Source organism: Amaranthus tricolor, chromosome 12, assembly GCF_026212465.1.
Source record: "Amaranthus tricolor cultivar Red isolate AtriRed21 chromosome 12, ASM2621246v1, whole genome shotgun sequence".
Taxonomy (NCBI): domain Eukaryota; kingdom Viridiplantae; phylum Streptophyta; class Magnoliopsida; order Caryophyllales; family Amaranthaceae; genus Amaranthus; species Amaranthus tricolor.
Genome location: NC_080058.1, coordinates 6,063,623 through 6,081,294, shown reverse-complemented (window position 1 = coordinate 6,081,294; position 17,672 = coordinate 6,063,623). Strand labels below are relative to the sequence as shown.

General features: G+C 32.7%; 2 protein-coding genes across 2 annotated transcripts; both read right to left on the bottom strand.

The window, feature by feature from the left end:
- Positions 1 to 2,624: 2,624 nt before the first annotated feature.
- On the bottom strand, positions 2,625 to 10,796 carry LOC130828351 (54S ribosomal protein L24, mitochondrial). The gene is made up of 3 exons (XM_057694304.1): positions 10,677 to 10,796; positions 10,146 to 10,376; positions 2,625 to 3,078 (listed from the first exon to the last, which is right to left on the bottom strand). Exons 2-3 carry the CDS (start codon positions 10,340 to 10,342, stop codon positions 2,634 to 2,636), a joined length of 642 nt encoding a protein of 213 aa, XP_057550287.1. The 5' UTR covers positions 10,343 to 10,376; positions 10,677 to 10,796; the 3' UTR covers positions 2,625 to 2,633.
- A 3,104-nt stretch (positions 10,797 to 13,900) lies between these two features.
- LOC130828350 (nascent polypeptide-associated complex subunit alpha-like protein 1) lies at positions 13,901 to 16,673 on the bottom strand. The gene is made up of 4 exons (XM_057694303.1): positions 16,516 to 16,673; positions 15,394 to 15,472; positions 14,498 to 14,631; positions 13,901 to 14,409 (listed from the first exon to the last, which is right to left on the bottom strand). Exons 1-4 carry the CDS (start codon positions 16,573 to 16,575, stop codon positions 14,077 to 14,079), a joined length of 606 nt encoding a protein of 201 aa, XP_057550286.1. The 5' UTR covers positions 16,576 to 16,673; the 3' UTR covers positions 13,901 to 14,076.
- Positions 16,674 to 17,672: the final 999 nt, after the last annotated feature.

Below are 17,672 nucleotides of genomic sequence, written 5' to 3'. Positions count from 1 at the left end.
ATGAAGCTTAGTTGATGCTTTGTAGGCAGAAATATATATATATATATATATATATATATATATATATATATATATATATATATATATATATTAGTACTTGTTTTATATATATATATATATATATATATATATATATATATATTAGTACTTGTTTTATATATATATATATATATATATATATATATATATATATATATATATATATATATATATATATATATATATTAGTACTTGTTTTATATATATATATATATATATATATATATATATGGGAGAGATTCAATCAGAAGGATGTTGAAAATGAGAAGGGTAAAAAGGAATCTACACCCTTGATTTCACTAAATTAAAAAATCTATGTTCACGATTGAGCCAAAAACACAAAATTGTAAAAGTAACTACGTTACACAGATAAGTAACAATGACATTATTTTTTAGAATGTACTTACTTTATAACATAGTATCATTTTTTGTACATATAGTAACAAAATAAAATAAAATAAAAATCCTTCTCGCCCTTCTTATTTAAAAATCCTTCTTATTTGATCCTCTATATATATATATATATATATATATATATATATATATATATATATATATATATATATATATATATATATATATATATATATATATATATATATATATATATATATATATATATATATATATATATATATATATATATATATATATATATATATTTTAGGTCAAGTTCCAGTAAGAACCAAGCGTATATGAGAACCGTGAGAACCAATTTCTCCGATAAAAATGTGTTACTTTTTCACAGAAAGTGTGTTACCTTTGGACAAGAAAATATTACTTTTGTTTTTTAAAAAATTTGGTACGTTTTAGCAATAAAGTGTAACTTTCAGAAAAAAATATAAATACAAAGTAAAACTTTTTTTTTAAACTAACACCTTTTTGCGTAAAAAGTAACACCATTTTGTAAGTTTTTTCAGAATTTTTGTCTTTAGTTAAAAAGTAACACCTTTTTGTCGGCAAATTGATTCTCACGATTCTCATATAAGGATGGTTCTCACTTGAATTTCTTCAAATATATATATATATATATATATATATATATATATATATATATATATATATATATATATATATATATATATATATATATATATCTCACTTAAACTTTTTCATATATATGTATATATATATGGGAGGGATCAAATAATAAGGGTGTTTGAAATGAGAAGGATAAAAAGCATTTTACACCCTTGATTAGAATAAGATAAAAAAATCTAACGTCACGATTGATCCAAAAACGCTTAATTGTAAAAGTCATTATCTAACACAGAAGAGATACTATGTCATAAATCTGGAAAATGTTATTAATTTATAACATAGCATCTTTTTTTATATATAGTAACTCAAAAAATCCTTATTTTAAAATCATTCTTATTTGATCATATATATATATGGGCAGAATCAGGTGAAAACAACTAAAGTGGTGAAAAACTGAATATCGAACTGACATATACATGTTTTGGCAACAAAAGTACATACTATCTTATAAGTGTACACATTTTTTAAAAGGAAAAAGTTCATATTATTTACAGAAATGTCATTTTAATATGTACACTTTTTAAGCATATATGTACACTTGTTTTTGAATATATATATATATATATATATATATATATATATATATAAGAAAGGTGTTCAAAATGAAAAGGATAATATTATACACACTTGATTTGAATAAAATAAAAAATTTAAGATCATGATCAAACTAAAAACCGTTACTCTGAGTACTTATTCCAACGGCGTAAATGTGAAAAGTAAGTGTTAAAATTGAAAGCAACATTGGTTTCCAATTTTGTAGTTATGAAAAGTGTCAACAGAAACAAAACAAAGTATTGAAATCACATCCCAATAATTAAGTGGAGGAAAGCGAGGGAATGAAGAAAAGAGTGCCAAATTGAAGAGGCGTCACACATAGTGCTCAAGAGTGGATTGATTGTGATTCAAGAAAAGAAATGGCCCAGAATAGTGCAGAATCTGATTCTAATCCACTCACTTTTACAAGTTATAGTGGAACCAAACTTGCCATGATAAACAATTCAGAAAACTACTTCATAGAATTATGTTTTTAGAACTTACCATGCTTAATATGTACGTCTTTTTCGCGCTGAGTGAGATTTGAAGAGATCAGATATACACAATCTTACCTTTGTAAAAACAAAGACGGTTGCGATTCACCCTTAAATGCCTCCATTATCTGCAATTTCACATATATAAAAACAAAAACGATTTGATCAAGTTGAGCCAGTCGCGTTACTAGAACTACGAGTCCACACAACATCAACTTGAGCTCATTTTGCTCGTAGTGATAGTCTCTTGCCTACTCTGACAACTCTAATATTACTTGAAAATATCATATAAATAGTTATCATGAAGTAACCGAGATCAAAACTTCGATACCCCTTATGCACAGTAAACAATTTGTCGCTAAAACTGCCACTGAATTTATCAAAATAACGAGCTACTTATTAAAACACCCTACATATATGAAACTTTCATCAAATGCTAAAGCCAACGGAGTGCAATGTAGCAAAATTGGTTCACAGCCTTGAATCAAAAGTGCATTAGCTGATAGGTATTAGTGAAGTCCGATCTTAAGCGCTTGCTTCCATCTGCTCGTGATCTGACTGTGAGTTTCCCTCAGACTCACCAACCTGGTGATCTGGTGTTCCCTCAATTGCTGAGCTAGGCTTCACCGATGAACCATAAAGCCGTCTTCTAAACTCTCTTCTTGCAGATTTTTCATCTAGTCTCATATCCTTAAAACTTTGCTCAAACTTCGCTTCCTCTTCGGGAGAGAAGAAAGAAACATCCTTTTTCCCAAGCTCTTCGTACATCTTTTCAATTTTGGCTTTCCAAAGAAGGCCCATCTCTGTGTCCATTTTATGGTATGGTGTCTTCAACAGGTACTCGTCAATGCCACCAGCTTTGTCAATGCATCGTAGAGCATGTGTAGTCACGTGAACTCGAATGTGGCGATCCAAAATGTAACTGAAAAGTCGTTTCTCTTGAACGTTGGGCTTCCAATTTCTTCGCGTCCTAATATTATCAAGACACAAGATTGTTTAATACTGCACCGTCAGATTGTGCTTAGCACATCTAAAACCATGCAAAAGTTCCTGTAAAGTGTGAATTATGAAGATTCTAAACATGTCTTGATCGTGAAATTAAGGACACATTTATATGGCAGAAATCAGCATATACGTAAAGGCAGAAATTCCTAGGTCCCCATAATGTTGTGGATTATACCCAAATAATACCAATTGGTTTAGCAGAAAACCAGGTACTGCTAAGTAAAAGAAAACGACTAATTAATTGAACACAATTGTATCATACTCCCTTCAAAAAGCTCTCACTCCACGTGTTTCTGGAAAAAACAAAAGGAAATTAATGAGCTTCTTCGAGCTTGGATCATTTACTATAATAAACTCAAGCCAAGAGTTCAGATAAGTGACACTCATAGCACTCTAGATCCATACCCCGGCCAAAGGGGTTAATGGCCGTTCAAGGACTAGATGGAGAATGAAGTCATAAATATTACAGCACAAAATGCTTACAGAAATGTTACTGGATCAAATGCTGATTGTGGAAGGAGGGATGCACAATAAACTCCAACAAAAAGCTGATTGAAGGAACGAGAGATAAAGGAAGCAAATGTAACAAAATTAGGCTGAAGGTGAAACAAATCCAATTCATATTCCAAGACGGTAACTAAAAAAGAAACAAATGGCAGAAGCCAGAGGAAAAGAACCATTTTGTAAAGCAAAATGAGCTATTGCAGTACAACCAACAGAAACCTCTCCCTCAAGGAATCAATTAATGAAGCAGGATAGCGTCAGCTGACGTCAAAAACTTTAGTTCGATGCAATTTCTAGCAGATTAGTTGATGGATAGATACAACTTTCAGAAGACGTTGTCAAGGCAATCATCAATGTTGGTATCATAATGAAAAATTATGGTTCCGAGTGATGCAATTGTCTATAGCCAAATATCAGCCAAAACCGTGAGATATCCTATGAACCAACCTAAATGTTGTGTTTTTACACCTTTAAAATGTGGGTGATATCGGTTCAGTAGTTTTGAGAACCTTTACGACTCACCGTTACAATAATATGTGGCCTTGTTTTTGCACTATATTTGATTTTCATACATCTCTTGAATTGATCATTCAAAAGTCGCTTTCAGACAGAATATTGAGATGGGTTATTATTTGCAGGACTTCTAAGAATTATAAGTGAATGAGAAAGCATGAATCCAAAGTTCATTTCTCTAGGTCCTGAAAAGCTGTTCCTTATAAGTTTCAATACAATCGCATCCTAAACACTCCCTCTACAAATACCCGGTCAAGGTTTTTCAAGCATCTGTGTAAGTGGAAATAGGAAACAATAGCTAATGGCACTACTTTAATGGACTGACTAGAAAGATTTAGTCGACAGAGCATTCATCTTGAATGGGGTACCTAAACCAGATATGTTCAGCATTTATCATACTAAACTAGGTCGCCAAGAGTTAACTGAGAATTAATATTTATTATACCAAAGAATCAATTTAGTGAAGATATTTCTTGTGATGATGATCATGAAGGACAAGATTTGTTTTGTTAAGTTTGCTTAACATTCTAAGATGAAACTATCTTCTATTCAAGGTGCAATCGTACTGATTAGAAGGTGGAAATGTGAGATTGTAGCTTCACATGAGATGGGTCACAATTCACGAGCTTGCTTTGAAGACATAAGCATACCAGACCTTCTAGAATGTGCTGGCTTGCTGACGAAACCTAGGTTGACGTGCATGATAACTCCACTAACTTTTTGTTGGGGACTTGGGGTAGTAAAGATACAATTGAGTACGATGTACTCCCTTTGTTCCTTAAAGAAGTTCCCGTTTGTCATTTTGGGTGTTCCATTTGTTGTTTCCACAAAAAAATCTTTCTATCTATATTACAAATTTTGGACAAAAATAATCTTGTACATCCTTATTTTAATTTTTTAATAATGCTTATTGTCCCCACATATCTTCCACAGACTTCCACTAGCTTCATTTTAACATTTTAATATCCCTTATAATCCTCACATGTTTTCCACTAACTTTATAAAAACATTTTATAATAAGTTGTGGTCCCCATATTTTTTCCACTAATCCTTTCAATATATATTTTTTTTATGTTTATGGTCCCAGTTTTCCTTCATCAAATTTATTATTCAGTAAAATAATATATCCACTATTTAAAAGATTCTATTTTTCTTAATTCACGTGCACATTCTGTGTAGGAACTTCATCAGGGAACGGAGGGAGTAATACCTAAAACTACGTGTAACTCACCTTTAGGAAACCATGGCAATTTGATCGAAAGGTGAAGCACAATAAACATAAGAGTACCTACTTTGAAGTTGAAGGGAAGAAGTGCACCTAGTTACCGTTTAAGCCGAGTGATATACATTCTTCATAACCAATGCCTACAAGACGGTGATAGCTAAGGTAGAGAAAGATACTAATGTAGGCCGGAGATATAACACCATAATAAAGTCTACAAACCTGGAGAGTTGGTTGGACTAGATGATCAAAAGGGCAAGTATTTAAGGAACAAGAGGAATAAACGTCAACTGATGAGTGATTTGAAGGTCCTTTTGAAGTAGTGGAGCAAAAAAGTGACTATTGGTATCGAGTATTGCTAGCTGACAGTCCAGATGTTGTTGCACATGGGCACCTACGTAGAGCCAATACTGTCTCTGTGTGTCTGCAGCATGTGCGAGATCAACATAGGTGAGCTAAACAACATTTGCAGGCCTTTGCAAAGTGTTAGGAGTCTTATATCAAACATAGTTTAAAGACTTAAGTCATATAGCTATTTAAGCATAGTATACGTAATAAATCCTGCAAACTAGAAATATTAGTGAATGTTCTTTTTAAAATGTGCGTTCTAGCTTAACTAGAAGAAAAATCGTGCGAGGAAGAAATTGAAAAATTTCTCAATCGACTAAACACAAATCAAGAGACAAGATTGCGCAATGGAGAATCTCAGATCCTCGTTACTACTTTTGACGCTTGTCACCGTCTATTATTATTCTTTTTATGTTAACCACCAAAAGCCCACATGACATTTCAAGTACAATATAATTGATCATTCCATTGCAAATCTCAGGTCTCTTTCCCACTTATGAAAACAAAATTGTTCAGAGCTTCACTTAGGGTGGCATCTGTTTTAATGATTAGTTGCAACCCAAAGGTGAACAAAGCTTTCTGTTTTTTTTACACTCATTGGTTAGAGCTGAAAGTAGGAATTACTTACTTAACACAGTGAAGTGCACTTTTGGTTTTGACATGTGTGGAGTACAATTAACTGGAAGCAATTTGAATAACATTCAAGTATTAAGATATGAGAGGCATAAGAATGTGCATTTCTTTCGATTTCTTTTTCTGTTTTGGTCATAGAGAACCCAGCCTTTTTAGAATGATGTCAGTTTCGGCAACGCACAATTTTTAAGATTTTTCTTCTTTAAAATTGCATAAACACACAACGAACATCATCCCTTGAATCATTAATGAAAGCCAACTGAGATGCTTTAACTATTAGAAATGTACCAAAGTGCCTGTAACGGAACTACAGAAGGAACTTGATGGAATAGAATCAGGGAGTAACTTTATCACAATCGGACAAGTGTAAGTCAGAACAGGAATCAGGTAGCACAGAAAACATGAGTTCAACCAACACATTAAAACTCCATTGCAGTTAAAACAATGTGTTAGTTAAAAATATCACGGGCTTCCTAATGCTATGTTTGGACAAGAGAAAAGGAAGGGAATTGAAGAGATGACATCTCCTTCATTTAAATAGCAAAAGGGAGGAGAAGGGAAATGAAGGGAAGGGAATCGGAGGAGAACTCCTTTACATTTTGTACTTAACAAAATCCTTCCACCAATGGAAAAGATTTGTAAGATAACACATCAATCTCCGCTCCCTCCCTTTCCTTCCACCCCTTCCTTTCATTGCTAAAATCTTATCCAAAAATATTAGAAGACTTAGTACCTATTTTGCTGATAAACAACTTCATAAATTCAAAAACTCAAGTACATGGAAGCAATACATAGGTAGACAGTAGTAAACTATAATTGCATGCCACTCGCCACTCGCCACTCATGCAACCATTCGTCAAACCTAACCTGAACACATCATTGCAGCAAGATTTCTAGCTATTATCGATTACAATTTTTAACCATTGTTGCATTGCTGATGAACTATTTGTTAAGTAATGTTTGAATTGGCATTCTTTGAGAAAATTGCCAAAAGCAAACAAACACATTACAAAGTATAAAAACATCAGCACTAAACTTTGCGAAAATGGCTGCTATAAAGCTGCAATGCAATCACATACCAAGAAATCTTGCCTGTATGATGCTATTCTTTACCTCTAAACTTCCTTACACAATTCTACTTATTTTCTTAAAAGAAATGAAAGCTCTTTCAACACCTTTTTTTCTAAAAAAAACTCTTCCAATGACTTTTAAAATGGAATTTAACAAAATTCAGCAATGTGTTCAAATATTAATAAAAAACTCATCATTTCCGATGGTTGCTCAATTCACCAAGAGTTCATATATAAATTGGAAAATTTTCCATTCCCTCTCGGCTTTTCAATTCTCATAGGTGTATAGTTTTTATAAATTTTTATTAACTACTAATCCATCTTACAATATAAGCCACAATTACTTTTCAATGTCAAACTTTAACTAATAATTTTTCTCAAATACAATAGACAAAAAATATAAGTATACTCTTTGTTTTTCAATAAAAAGTATTTCATAAATTTGTCTAATATCTTTTGAGAAAAATTAATAGTCAAAGTTCAACCTCAAAAAGATTGAGTTTCATATTGTAAAACAATAGATCACTTACTCTAAAAAAGAGTGCCATATTGGCATCTTACATGAGTTCCTTACGATTGTTTTTGGATAAAGGAAGGTAGCAAACCCCTATAATTGTGTTCGAACACCAAAAGGTAAGGAACTAAATGCTAAATAAAATTTTAGCTAGCCCTTTAGTATCCACCGAAACAACAAAAAAGAAAATTTAGAGATCCATGTTTTATTTTGGAATTTTGACTCCCAAGACATTCATTTCCAATAACTAAACATCCTCATAGCCATTGTGATCAGAGTTATTAGAATCGCAATTTGGATCATAGAATCACACGATTCTACAATCCAAATCATAACCAACAAGCTGGAAATCGGTTTTGCATAGAATCAGCGCTAGGATCAGTAGAATTGCTCAAAATTGGTAGCATCGCAATCCCATACAGATTCAACCAATCCTGCAAAATGCGGAAAATAAACCTTATTTTACCAGTCCTTCTGTTCCACTAGTCCAATAAATTTACCCCTAGGGCTCTTCCCCTTCCTTCGTACTATGTTGTTGCCTGTTTTCCCCTTCCTTCGTGTTATGGCGGTTGTTGTTGTTGCTACTTGCCACTTTAACTTCTAACTTCTACTGTTGTTTCATCCCTCTCATCTCATCCTTCATTATCCCTTTAATTTCTATTGATGCTTGATGGTTAGAATTCAATTCTAGTAATTATAATTTCAGGCACCGCCGCGCCGCACATTAAGTTCTTCTACAGGTGATTGTAATTCATTTTTCTACCTTTTAAGAAATTGATTTATTGATTATTCCCTTTAGTTCCAAGTAGTTTTGATTCTTTTAGATTGATTATAGTCAGTGATTGTTAGTTTCGGGGACTTTAGTTCCTTTATCTTTATTCCTTACTTAAATTAGTTATTTACATTCCCTTCAATTCCCCCCTTTCTTCTTCTATTTTTCTGGGTTTGTTTTATGTGATGCACTCACTTGTAAGTTAGTTCCTTACTTTAATTAGTTAGTTCCTTAGTGTTATATGAGATTGTTAGTTCCTTACTTTAACTAGTTAGTTTCCTAATGTAAGTTGATTTATTTGTTTTATGTGACGCGCTTACTCATTTTTCAATTTCAAAGGTTAACGGTGAGATAAAATTAACTGAATATTTCAATTTTTAAATACTTGGATTGATGTTATTTAATATGCAATTTCTAGATCATTTTTCAATTTCTTACTATACCATGAACCATGTGAGTGGTACTCCATATTTTATATACTACTATATAATATTATGCCATTAAGAAAGTATATAAATTTGACAATTGAAAAATATAATTTTAAATAATTGCAAATTATTGCACCTTTTTTATAATATAAATGAATTTTAAGCATTCTTTTACATTTAAAATGACATAACAATAATCACATATAAGTAAAATGTCTGATTTTAGCAAAATTTGTAGCATCGGTATCCTGCAATCTAATCCTGTGAGCTGCTTTCGATCCAAAGTAGAATCACAATCGTGACAACCTTGGTTGCTATTGTGTTGGTAACTTATACTACACAAGAAGAAATAGAGAAAACCAAAGAAAGAGGATTGGATTAGCGAGAAATGACTGGTAACACCGCAACAATTTGGAGGTATCTATTATTTTATGGAAGGAATTGGGTTAACCCAATCTCATAACAAACACGAGTAATGGAATGAGTTAAGTAAATCCTTTACTTAAACCTAAAAAGCACGTACCAAACACCCTCGCAAAGTGACCCACACTGGAAAAGGCTTAAAGGCATGGTACAATACCGGTTTAAAACCCTAAAATAACCAAAGAAACAGCCTTTTCTGAAGTAAACTACAACACCGATAAGAATTTTGGCTTGCCGGAGAAGATTAAAATGACCACAAGCTTTTGACATGGACAACCCAAAAGAGAAACCTCGGACGTCGTCCTACATTTAGAGCTCAAGGGCAAGTAGGCAAACAGGAAATCACCCAAGTATTCTAAGTCACCCACATCGTTCTCAAAATTTAAAACTGCTACCAACTTCGATTAAGTATACCAATAAAAACTTGCACCGAAATTTTTTTTAACCTAAAACACAGGAAGTGTGAAGAAAGCTATAGAACCGTAAAAGAAGTGAAAACAAAGATCCATGAGGAATATCCAAATTACAAACCCAGAATATGACAAAAAAAAAAAAGCACAACATAATAAACAAATTTAGGGCAAGGGATGATTGAGAAAACATACTTATTGCCACCATCTTCACTAATTTGATTGCCAAACTGAATATGGCGACCGGCAAACAGTCCCCGCTTGGCACGACCCATGATTACCTTATTATTTGGCAAGCTTTTCTTCAAAGACTCTTTAACACCCTTTGCAATGTTATCTTCTCCAACTTTCTTCAGTACCCTTTTCATTGTTTGGTTTGATCTGAATGCCATTTTTTCGTACTAATGTTGGATTTCACAAATCAATCTAAGGATTAAGAAAACCCAAATAAAAAAGTGAACTTCAAGACGATAAAAGGTCATCAACGAAAACATCCATATTGAAATGAAATGAATAAAACTATAAGAAATGATGATATTTAATCGAGAAAATAGAAGTAGCGAAAGTAGAAGAACAAATGCACAACATTTTATGATTTAGGGTTTAAGAAATAAATCCTAGATTTAAAAATTGAGATTGGAAGTTGATTGAAAATTAGGGCATTTCATTCAGTAGGTGAATTTCAACGAGTCGAAGTGAATTTTTTTTGTCTGATGGTCGTCTCACCTGTTTTCCGGTGAAGCTCGGTGTAGTTTCGAAAGTGTGTTCGAAGCTTTATTCTCCTTTACTGTATTGATTTTGATTTGGAGGTGGGATTGGGGCTTAGGGGAGGAGAAATGACCGATAAGTATTTCATTTTAAATTATAAATTTTAATAGTAAAATTATTTGAAATTATTAATAAAGGATTTGAGAATTATAAGGTTAGACAAGTTATTCTTAAATTTTAATTTTTAACCATTTTTATATAATGGTGGATTTGACTCAATTTCAAATTTGAATTTTTATATTTGTCAAACAATAAATTTGAGTCGAATCTAAATTTTCAAATGAAATCATCATTCCCAAACATAGCATAATTGACTATTGAGGGATAAATTAACACAAATCATGAAACACACATCATATCAACAAAACTTAAATATCATGTCACTTACCGATGTGTTTGCCATATATGTTTTGTGTTTGCCATATATGTTTTGTGTTGCCAAATGTACAATCATGTTATAAAAGGTGTCATATGCATAACCATGTTAGAAAAGAGGACCACGTGTATTGCTACACCAGCAAATAACTTGATGTTCGGGTTATCAATAAGTTTGATGGATAAAACTAAATTTAAAATTCGTTCCAACAAACACAATACCTAAATTCGGCATGTTATATACAATTTTTCATAACAAATAATGTCTCACAAAAACAGTTGACTCTCCCGTTAGAAGGATATAAAGCATCATAGTGGAGGGCTAGAAAAGTCAAAGAAGACCTAAGAAAACGTGGGTTGAGCAAATAAAAAACGACCTGAGCGAGTTGCGCCTCTCCGCAGACCTGATTAGTTGTACGGATTATTAGAGACGTCAGTTTCATATTTTAGATTAACTTTGTAGTTGCCTTTTTGCCCTAGTGTCTAGTTGCTCCTAAACCGCTCCGTGTTTTGTTTATCTATATACTCATCGTCTCCTTAGTTAGTTATTCATTTATTTTCTTAAATTTCTTCTTTTTAATTTTTTAATTTTTTTAGTTATATTTTTATTTAAGCCTTGTTTTTGCTGGTGCAATTCATTTTTCTGCAAGCAGTGATCTCTTGTGAAAACATTGTCACTCATATCCTATTTATGTAGGGCTCCTATACGTTTGGGGATAAAACCGAGTGCTTTCCTCTAGTATTCCTTGTGAAGAGAGGACGGATATGGATTGTCCGTCACCTTCCCTCACTCAGACCCTACTTCCGAGTGAGATATTGGGTATGATGATGAAATAATATCTCACAAATTTACAAATTTACCTAATTTTCCGCAATTGCTTCTTTTGGTCTAGATCAGTTTTTCATTGATAATCATATTTTATCTCAGTTGGAGTACATAACATTTTTCTCAATTAAGGTATTCGAGTTCTATCTATAGAGTTTACATATATAATTTTATAAAATGTATTTAAAATAGTTTACATATATAATTTTATAAAATGTATTTAAAATTTATAATATTTAGGTTATTTGAATTATTATGCTTTATAAAATGTAAAATAAAAGCAAATATAACTGACTTGATGAAACAAAGGGAATAATACTTATACACTTGTTTTATGTATTTATGGTTGTGTACCAATATTTAAGTTATATGCCAAAAATAATTAGAAAAAATATATTTAGACGAATCAAATATAAAATTCATTTAATTAAAGGTAAAGGACACTCCCAGTATCCCGCATAAGGTGGGGTCCGGGTGGGGGGTTTTTATTTTTCCTGAAAAATGCGGACAAATCATACCCGTTCACCCAAGGAGGGAATAAAGAGATATGCGCACAGTCAAGAAACCCCCCAATTGATACCTGCGCCCAATAGGGGTCGAACCCCAAACTTTCTGCTCCACATGTAGATGCTCTATCCATTGAGCCACAAGCGCTTCTGGTATAAAATTCATTTAATTATATTTCACAAATTATCCTTTAAAATGAATTCACTACGAGCCGTTCTAAATTAGAATAGATAGCTCAACTAGATTAATTCAAACATTCTATTTCGTATTTAAAATACTCATTTTAGTTATTTAATGTTTAACACGTCATGTTGAATGTCAAATCTCACATTTAAAGTAATATATAAGGCACCTAATCTAACCAAATTTTGTCTTCACCATCCCCCTTTTCTACATCAAATCCAATTGGTTATCCAAAAACAAAGAAAAATTGTAATAAATCTAGAAAATAAAAATTAGCAAGCTAAATTACTCGGTTACTCCACTTCTATTGCTATTTGCTAAGGTGGTTGCTACTTGGAAAGAAAAGAAGGGGCTTATACGGGAAAATGGAACTAAGAGAACAAATGTGAAATTGCAAAAAGTTGTCCAAGTATAGGCGTTGGGCAAGCAAGAAGTAGGTACTTGCAATTTCGTTCGGGTGGGCAAAAAAATTTTGTACACTATGGTGCTCAGATAAAAAGATGCTTAGACAAGCACCAAACCAATAATAGTTCTCCGATGATTGTACTATGACATTTTCGGTCCGTTTGGTTAATGGTATTAAATGATAGTAATGTGAATGATTTATAGTGTAAAATTTTATCAAAAATTTCATATTATTCCCATGGTAATGAAACTTTGTTCACAAAAAATTGTTTTGTTTATAAATTTCCATTACCACCTAATGCCACCACTCCAAATGGTAATGCATTGGAATAAATTTCATGAAGGAAATGAGATGATTAAAGTTAGACAAGCATGACCATCAAGGTAACAAAGAGATTTTTCAACCAAAATTACACTAATTTTTCATTCTCATTACCACCATTTATTACCACCTACTAAACAGGCCGTTTGAGTTATGAGCTAAGTCCTTAACTCCTTCCACAAATCATTTCTAACTCTCATATTATATTTAGATAACAATTTTGGAGAAAAGAAAGAGAGAAAGGGAAGGAAAGAAAGAGAAAGAAAGGAAAGAGTAATGGAAAGGAAATAACTCTTGTTTTTATGGAGGGAATAAAAAGGAAATAAGAGTTATCCTTTAAATCTTTCTAACTTTACAAAAATTAAAACCTTCATAAAAAGTATCCATCAAATTCTAGCAATTTCCTCCACTCTAAATCTCTTTCTTTCCATTTTGCTATTTAAACAAAGAATTCTTTCTTTTTAAATTCGTCCCTTTTATTTCCCTTCATTTCCTTTCATCCAAACATACCCTTAATTTCAGAAACAAACGAAATCTGGCAGAACATTCCGCATGAACCATAAGTCAATCAAACAAGTGCTTTGCTTCATCACATATAAGATATTCTCAACAGTTTATACGGGTACAAAAGCTGAAAAAGAAACAAACAACCTCTCAAAACTCCTCAAATTTCACTTCTTCAGGAAACACTAACGACTAAACTAAACATCATAATCATAATAGAAAAAAAGACCAAACTATCAATTGGTCAGTTCCATAATAGCAGAAACAATATCTCCATCCGCAGCCTTGAGTGCCTTGACTGCCTTTCCCCTGGGAACTCCAGCTTGTGTCATAACTAACTCAATGTCCTTTGGTTCAACTCCTTCCTCGTCAACGTCCTCATCGTCTTGGGCCATTGCAGAAGTTTCAGGCTTAGATATGGAACTGGCCAAGTCTGGAGCCTTGAACTGCTCTGCTGCCTGTGTTTGAAGTTGTGAGCTAAGATCTTCAATCTTTGCCTCACCGAAGATGACATATGTGTCTGAAGTTGGGCTCTTGAACACATCGGGCTTTGAGATAACGAACAAAATCTGATACAACAGAAAAAATACGATTGTAAACACAGACAACAAAACTAGTAATTAGAGGTTAAGATTAAACCAACGCAAAGAGACTAACATTCTTGCTCTTCTTCACAGTGACTCTGCTGACACCGGTGATGGGCTTCATCCCCAGCTTCAACATGGCTTTTCGACTCTTCTTTTCACTTCTGGTTTGGTTTGACCTACCACTAGCATCTCCATCATGTGCCCCTATATAACCCCAAGAAAAAGATTACCATGCAAGGAGATAAAAAAAAGTCCAGTACAAAACCGAAATAGAGCAAAAATCAGCAAAAGTAAATTAATGATAGAGAGAAAAACATAATCCTATTCCAACCATGAAAGATGTGTAAAACAAGAAGAGACCATCAGATAATCATAATGACATCAACATCGACACACATAGACCAACTACAGCTTGTACTCATCAAATTAAGTTTATAGCAGCTAAGACAGCACAATCCCTACAAGACTAAAGTGCTTTGTCTACAAGTAATTCGAACATCAGGTATACAGTAAATATAATTTACTCAACCACTCTCACATCATACGATTACGCTCTCTACATTGATACTTAAGACAGCAATCCAATGGTACAAGTAATATGAACAGGCACCACAAAAAATTGAATCAAGTAAATAGACCTCATAGTATAATCATCCTTCATTCAAAAAGACTTCATACAATTATGCTCTCTACATTGATCCTTAAGACAGCGATCCAATGATACAAGTAATATGAACACACACCACAAAAAATCAAATCAAGTAAATAGACTTCATAGTATTATCATCCTTCATTCAAAAAGCATCACTTCTCACATCATACAGAATCATCAAACAAAATCCAGCATAAACCAGCAATGAAATAGACATACAAGAAGTACTATAAGAATCTCCAATAAAATTTCAGCAAAAAGACATTCATATGATTCATTTAAGTAATTGATGCACCCAATTCAGCTCTACCTACCCTCTACTTCGTCGTCATCCTTGTCATCATCATCTTCATCCTCATCATCGACATCATCCTCAACAACAGGCTCATCATGCTGCAGAATCAAACCCAAAAAACACATCAATAAATCATATAAAAATGAACATAATACACCACTGAAAGCTAACACAAACAAAGGATGCCAAATAAATTATTTTAGATAACAATAACCCAAGACCTCCAAAATAAATCCAAAACTCTTATAAACTCCATAGTAACTATTCATGGCTTAATAGACCATGTCAAATTGTAAATTACAGGTTTCTACATGATTCAAAAATCAAATAAAAGTAGTAACCCAATTTGAAAGGGCAACTCATGTCAAAATGACATTAGCTAAAATATATTTCTTTTAATTCAGCGGCAGCTAGAGAAACCTGATAGACAAAGGGGAGGGGAAATGATGCTTCCTATCCAGGTGAGAATCAAACACATTCATGATTCTGAAAATATCATTTGCTCCATTTAAACGCACATAAGCCACCTTGTTTAACCGAACAAACACCAACATTCAATACCAAAACATCCAAAAACCTAGTAGAGAATAAACAAAAGCTGTGCTTCTATCACATTGTTATCTAACACCATATTAGGGAACCATCGCCCAGGATATGATACACACCCTATGAAACTTATCCTCTACATAACTTTTTATTTAAAAAATCGATACAACAACCAACAACGCAAGATATTATTCCCAGAATAACATCATGTAACCACAGCATCCTAGAAGACATAACAAGGAACTCTTTGTCCTTTGATGCATCCAAGAAAAACAAATTGAATTTTGGCTAATCCATATCTTATACTTCTTTCTCTTAGAAAGCAAAAAAGGATTTGCAAGTTGATTAAAAATGAAGACAACCCTGAATCCAAATCATCAAAAAAGGATGAGATCTAAGCAAATGACAAATAAACAAAGCCACTAACAGGAACAATAATTCAGTTAGACGCAAGTATAAGGATAAATATAGGAGGGCTAATAAAGATTGAATCCGAAATAAAAATAAATAAAACTACTAACAATAGTTGGGAAACATGTTAATCAGATTCAACTATCAAATCAAATAGAATAAAAAGAGAGATGAAGAAGAATACATTGATTTTCTGTTGTTCCAGTTGAGCAGCGAGAAGCTCTTCTTGGGTCTGAGCAGTCATGGTGGTCGACGTAAAGGTTGTGAGTGAGGAAAATGAGAGAAAAGGGAATCGCAAATCACAAAACGCAAATGGCAAAAACCCTAAAACCGTTTAACATATATGAGGTCACAATCTGCTCATTGTCTAGTTATATACTGGTTCCTCTTATTCGCCCAGGTCCAGCAAAAGTCGACCCCACTTGCTAATCTGATTTAATAGTAACTCAAAATGAATTGAAATTTTTGATTCAATTAATTAAATTTTTTTATCCAATTTAGTTTGTTTATTAAATAAATTAGATTAAGGTTAAAATTTTAAACTTAAAATAAACATGAATAACTCATTTAATTAAAAGAGTTAGATCTTGAATTAAATCAAGAGAAAATTATTTTAAACTACCTTTTCTATACCTTTGTTTGCAAAAAACTACCTTATGTAATTTTTTTTGTAAAAAACTACCTTATGTAATATATATTTTGCAAAAGACTACCATTTAACCGTTTTTTTTGGGTTTGACCGTTGAAACTAACTGTTGACCTTCACGTGCAACTCACGTGATCTTTTATTCCTTATAAACCCTTGTTCTGTTGCTGTTTTCAATCCCTAATGCATTTGCTCCTCCTTTATTGCTCTTTCAATCCCTAATCCCCAATGTGACATTTACTGATGTATCTGGAATCATCCTCAGCCAAGTCAAATCCTGTACTTGAATAAACGCTGGGACCCTTAATAAAGCCACAGTTAACCTTTTGATCACGAGCAAGAAATGAGTCTTCCCTTTCTCTTAAGCTTTGATGCCCAGCAAACCTTGGCTCCCAGTTATCTACCCCATCAGGTTTCTCCTCTCTTTCTGTATACAAAAGCGAAAATCTTGTAAATTTTCTACTTTCAAGGGGTTCTACAAGCTGTGCGGTAGAATTCAGCAATTTCATTTCACAACTTGAGGCTACATAAAAAAAGAGGGTTGAATTATGCATAAGATTAAGATCCCAATGTATAAAAAAACAAGAACTCACATGAGAACTCAGTTGCCAACTCAGAATGCACCTTTTTCGAACTACTTGCTTTTTTTCAGATTTTCAATTTCTTCATGTTATTGATTTTTCTAATTTTAAGAA

Bases quoted from the DNA above. Each gene is read 5' to 3' on its own strand.
- LOC130828351 (XM_057694304.1), bottom strand. From the start codon at position 10,342: ATGGCATTCAGATCAAACCAAACAATGAAAAGGGTACTGAAGAAAGTT. The intron at 3,079-10,145 runs GTATGTTTTCTC...TGATAATATTAG, and splicing joins AGTGAAGATGGTGGCAATAA to GACGCGAAGAAATTGGAAGC.
- LOC130828350 (XM_057694303.1), bottom strand. From the start codon at position 16,575: ATGACTGCTCAGACCCAAGAAGAGCTTCTCGCTGCTCAACTGGAACAA. The intron at 15,473-16,515 runs GTATTCTTCTTC...TTGATTCTGCAG, and splicing joins TGGAACAACAGAAAATCAAT to CATGATGAGCCTGTTGTTGA. The intron at 14,632-15,393 runs GTAGGTAGAGCT...GGGGTTATATAG, and splicing joins GGATGACGACGAAGTAGAGG to GGGCACATGATGGAGATGCT.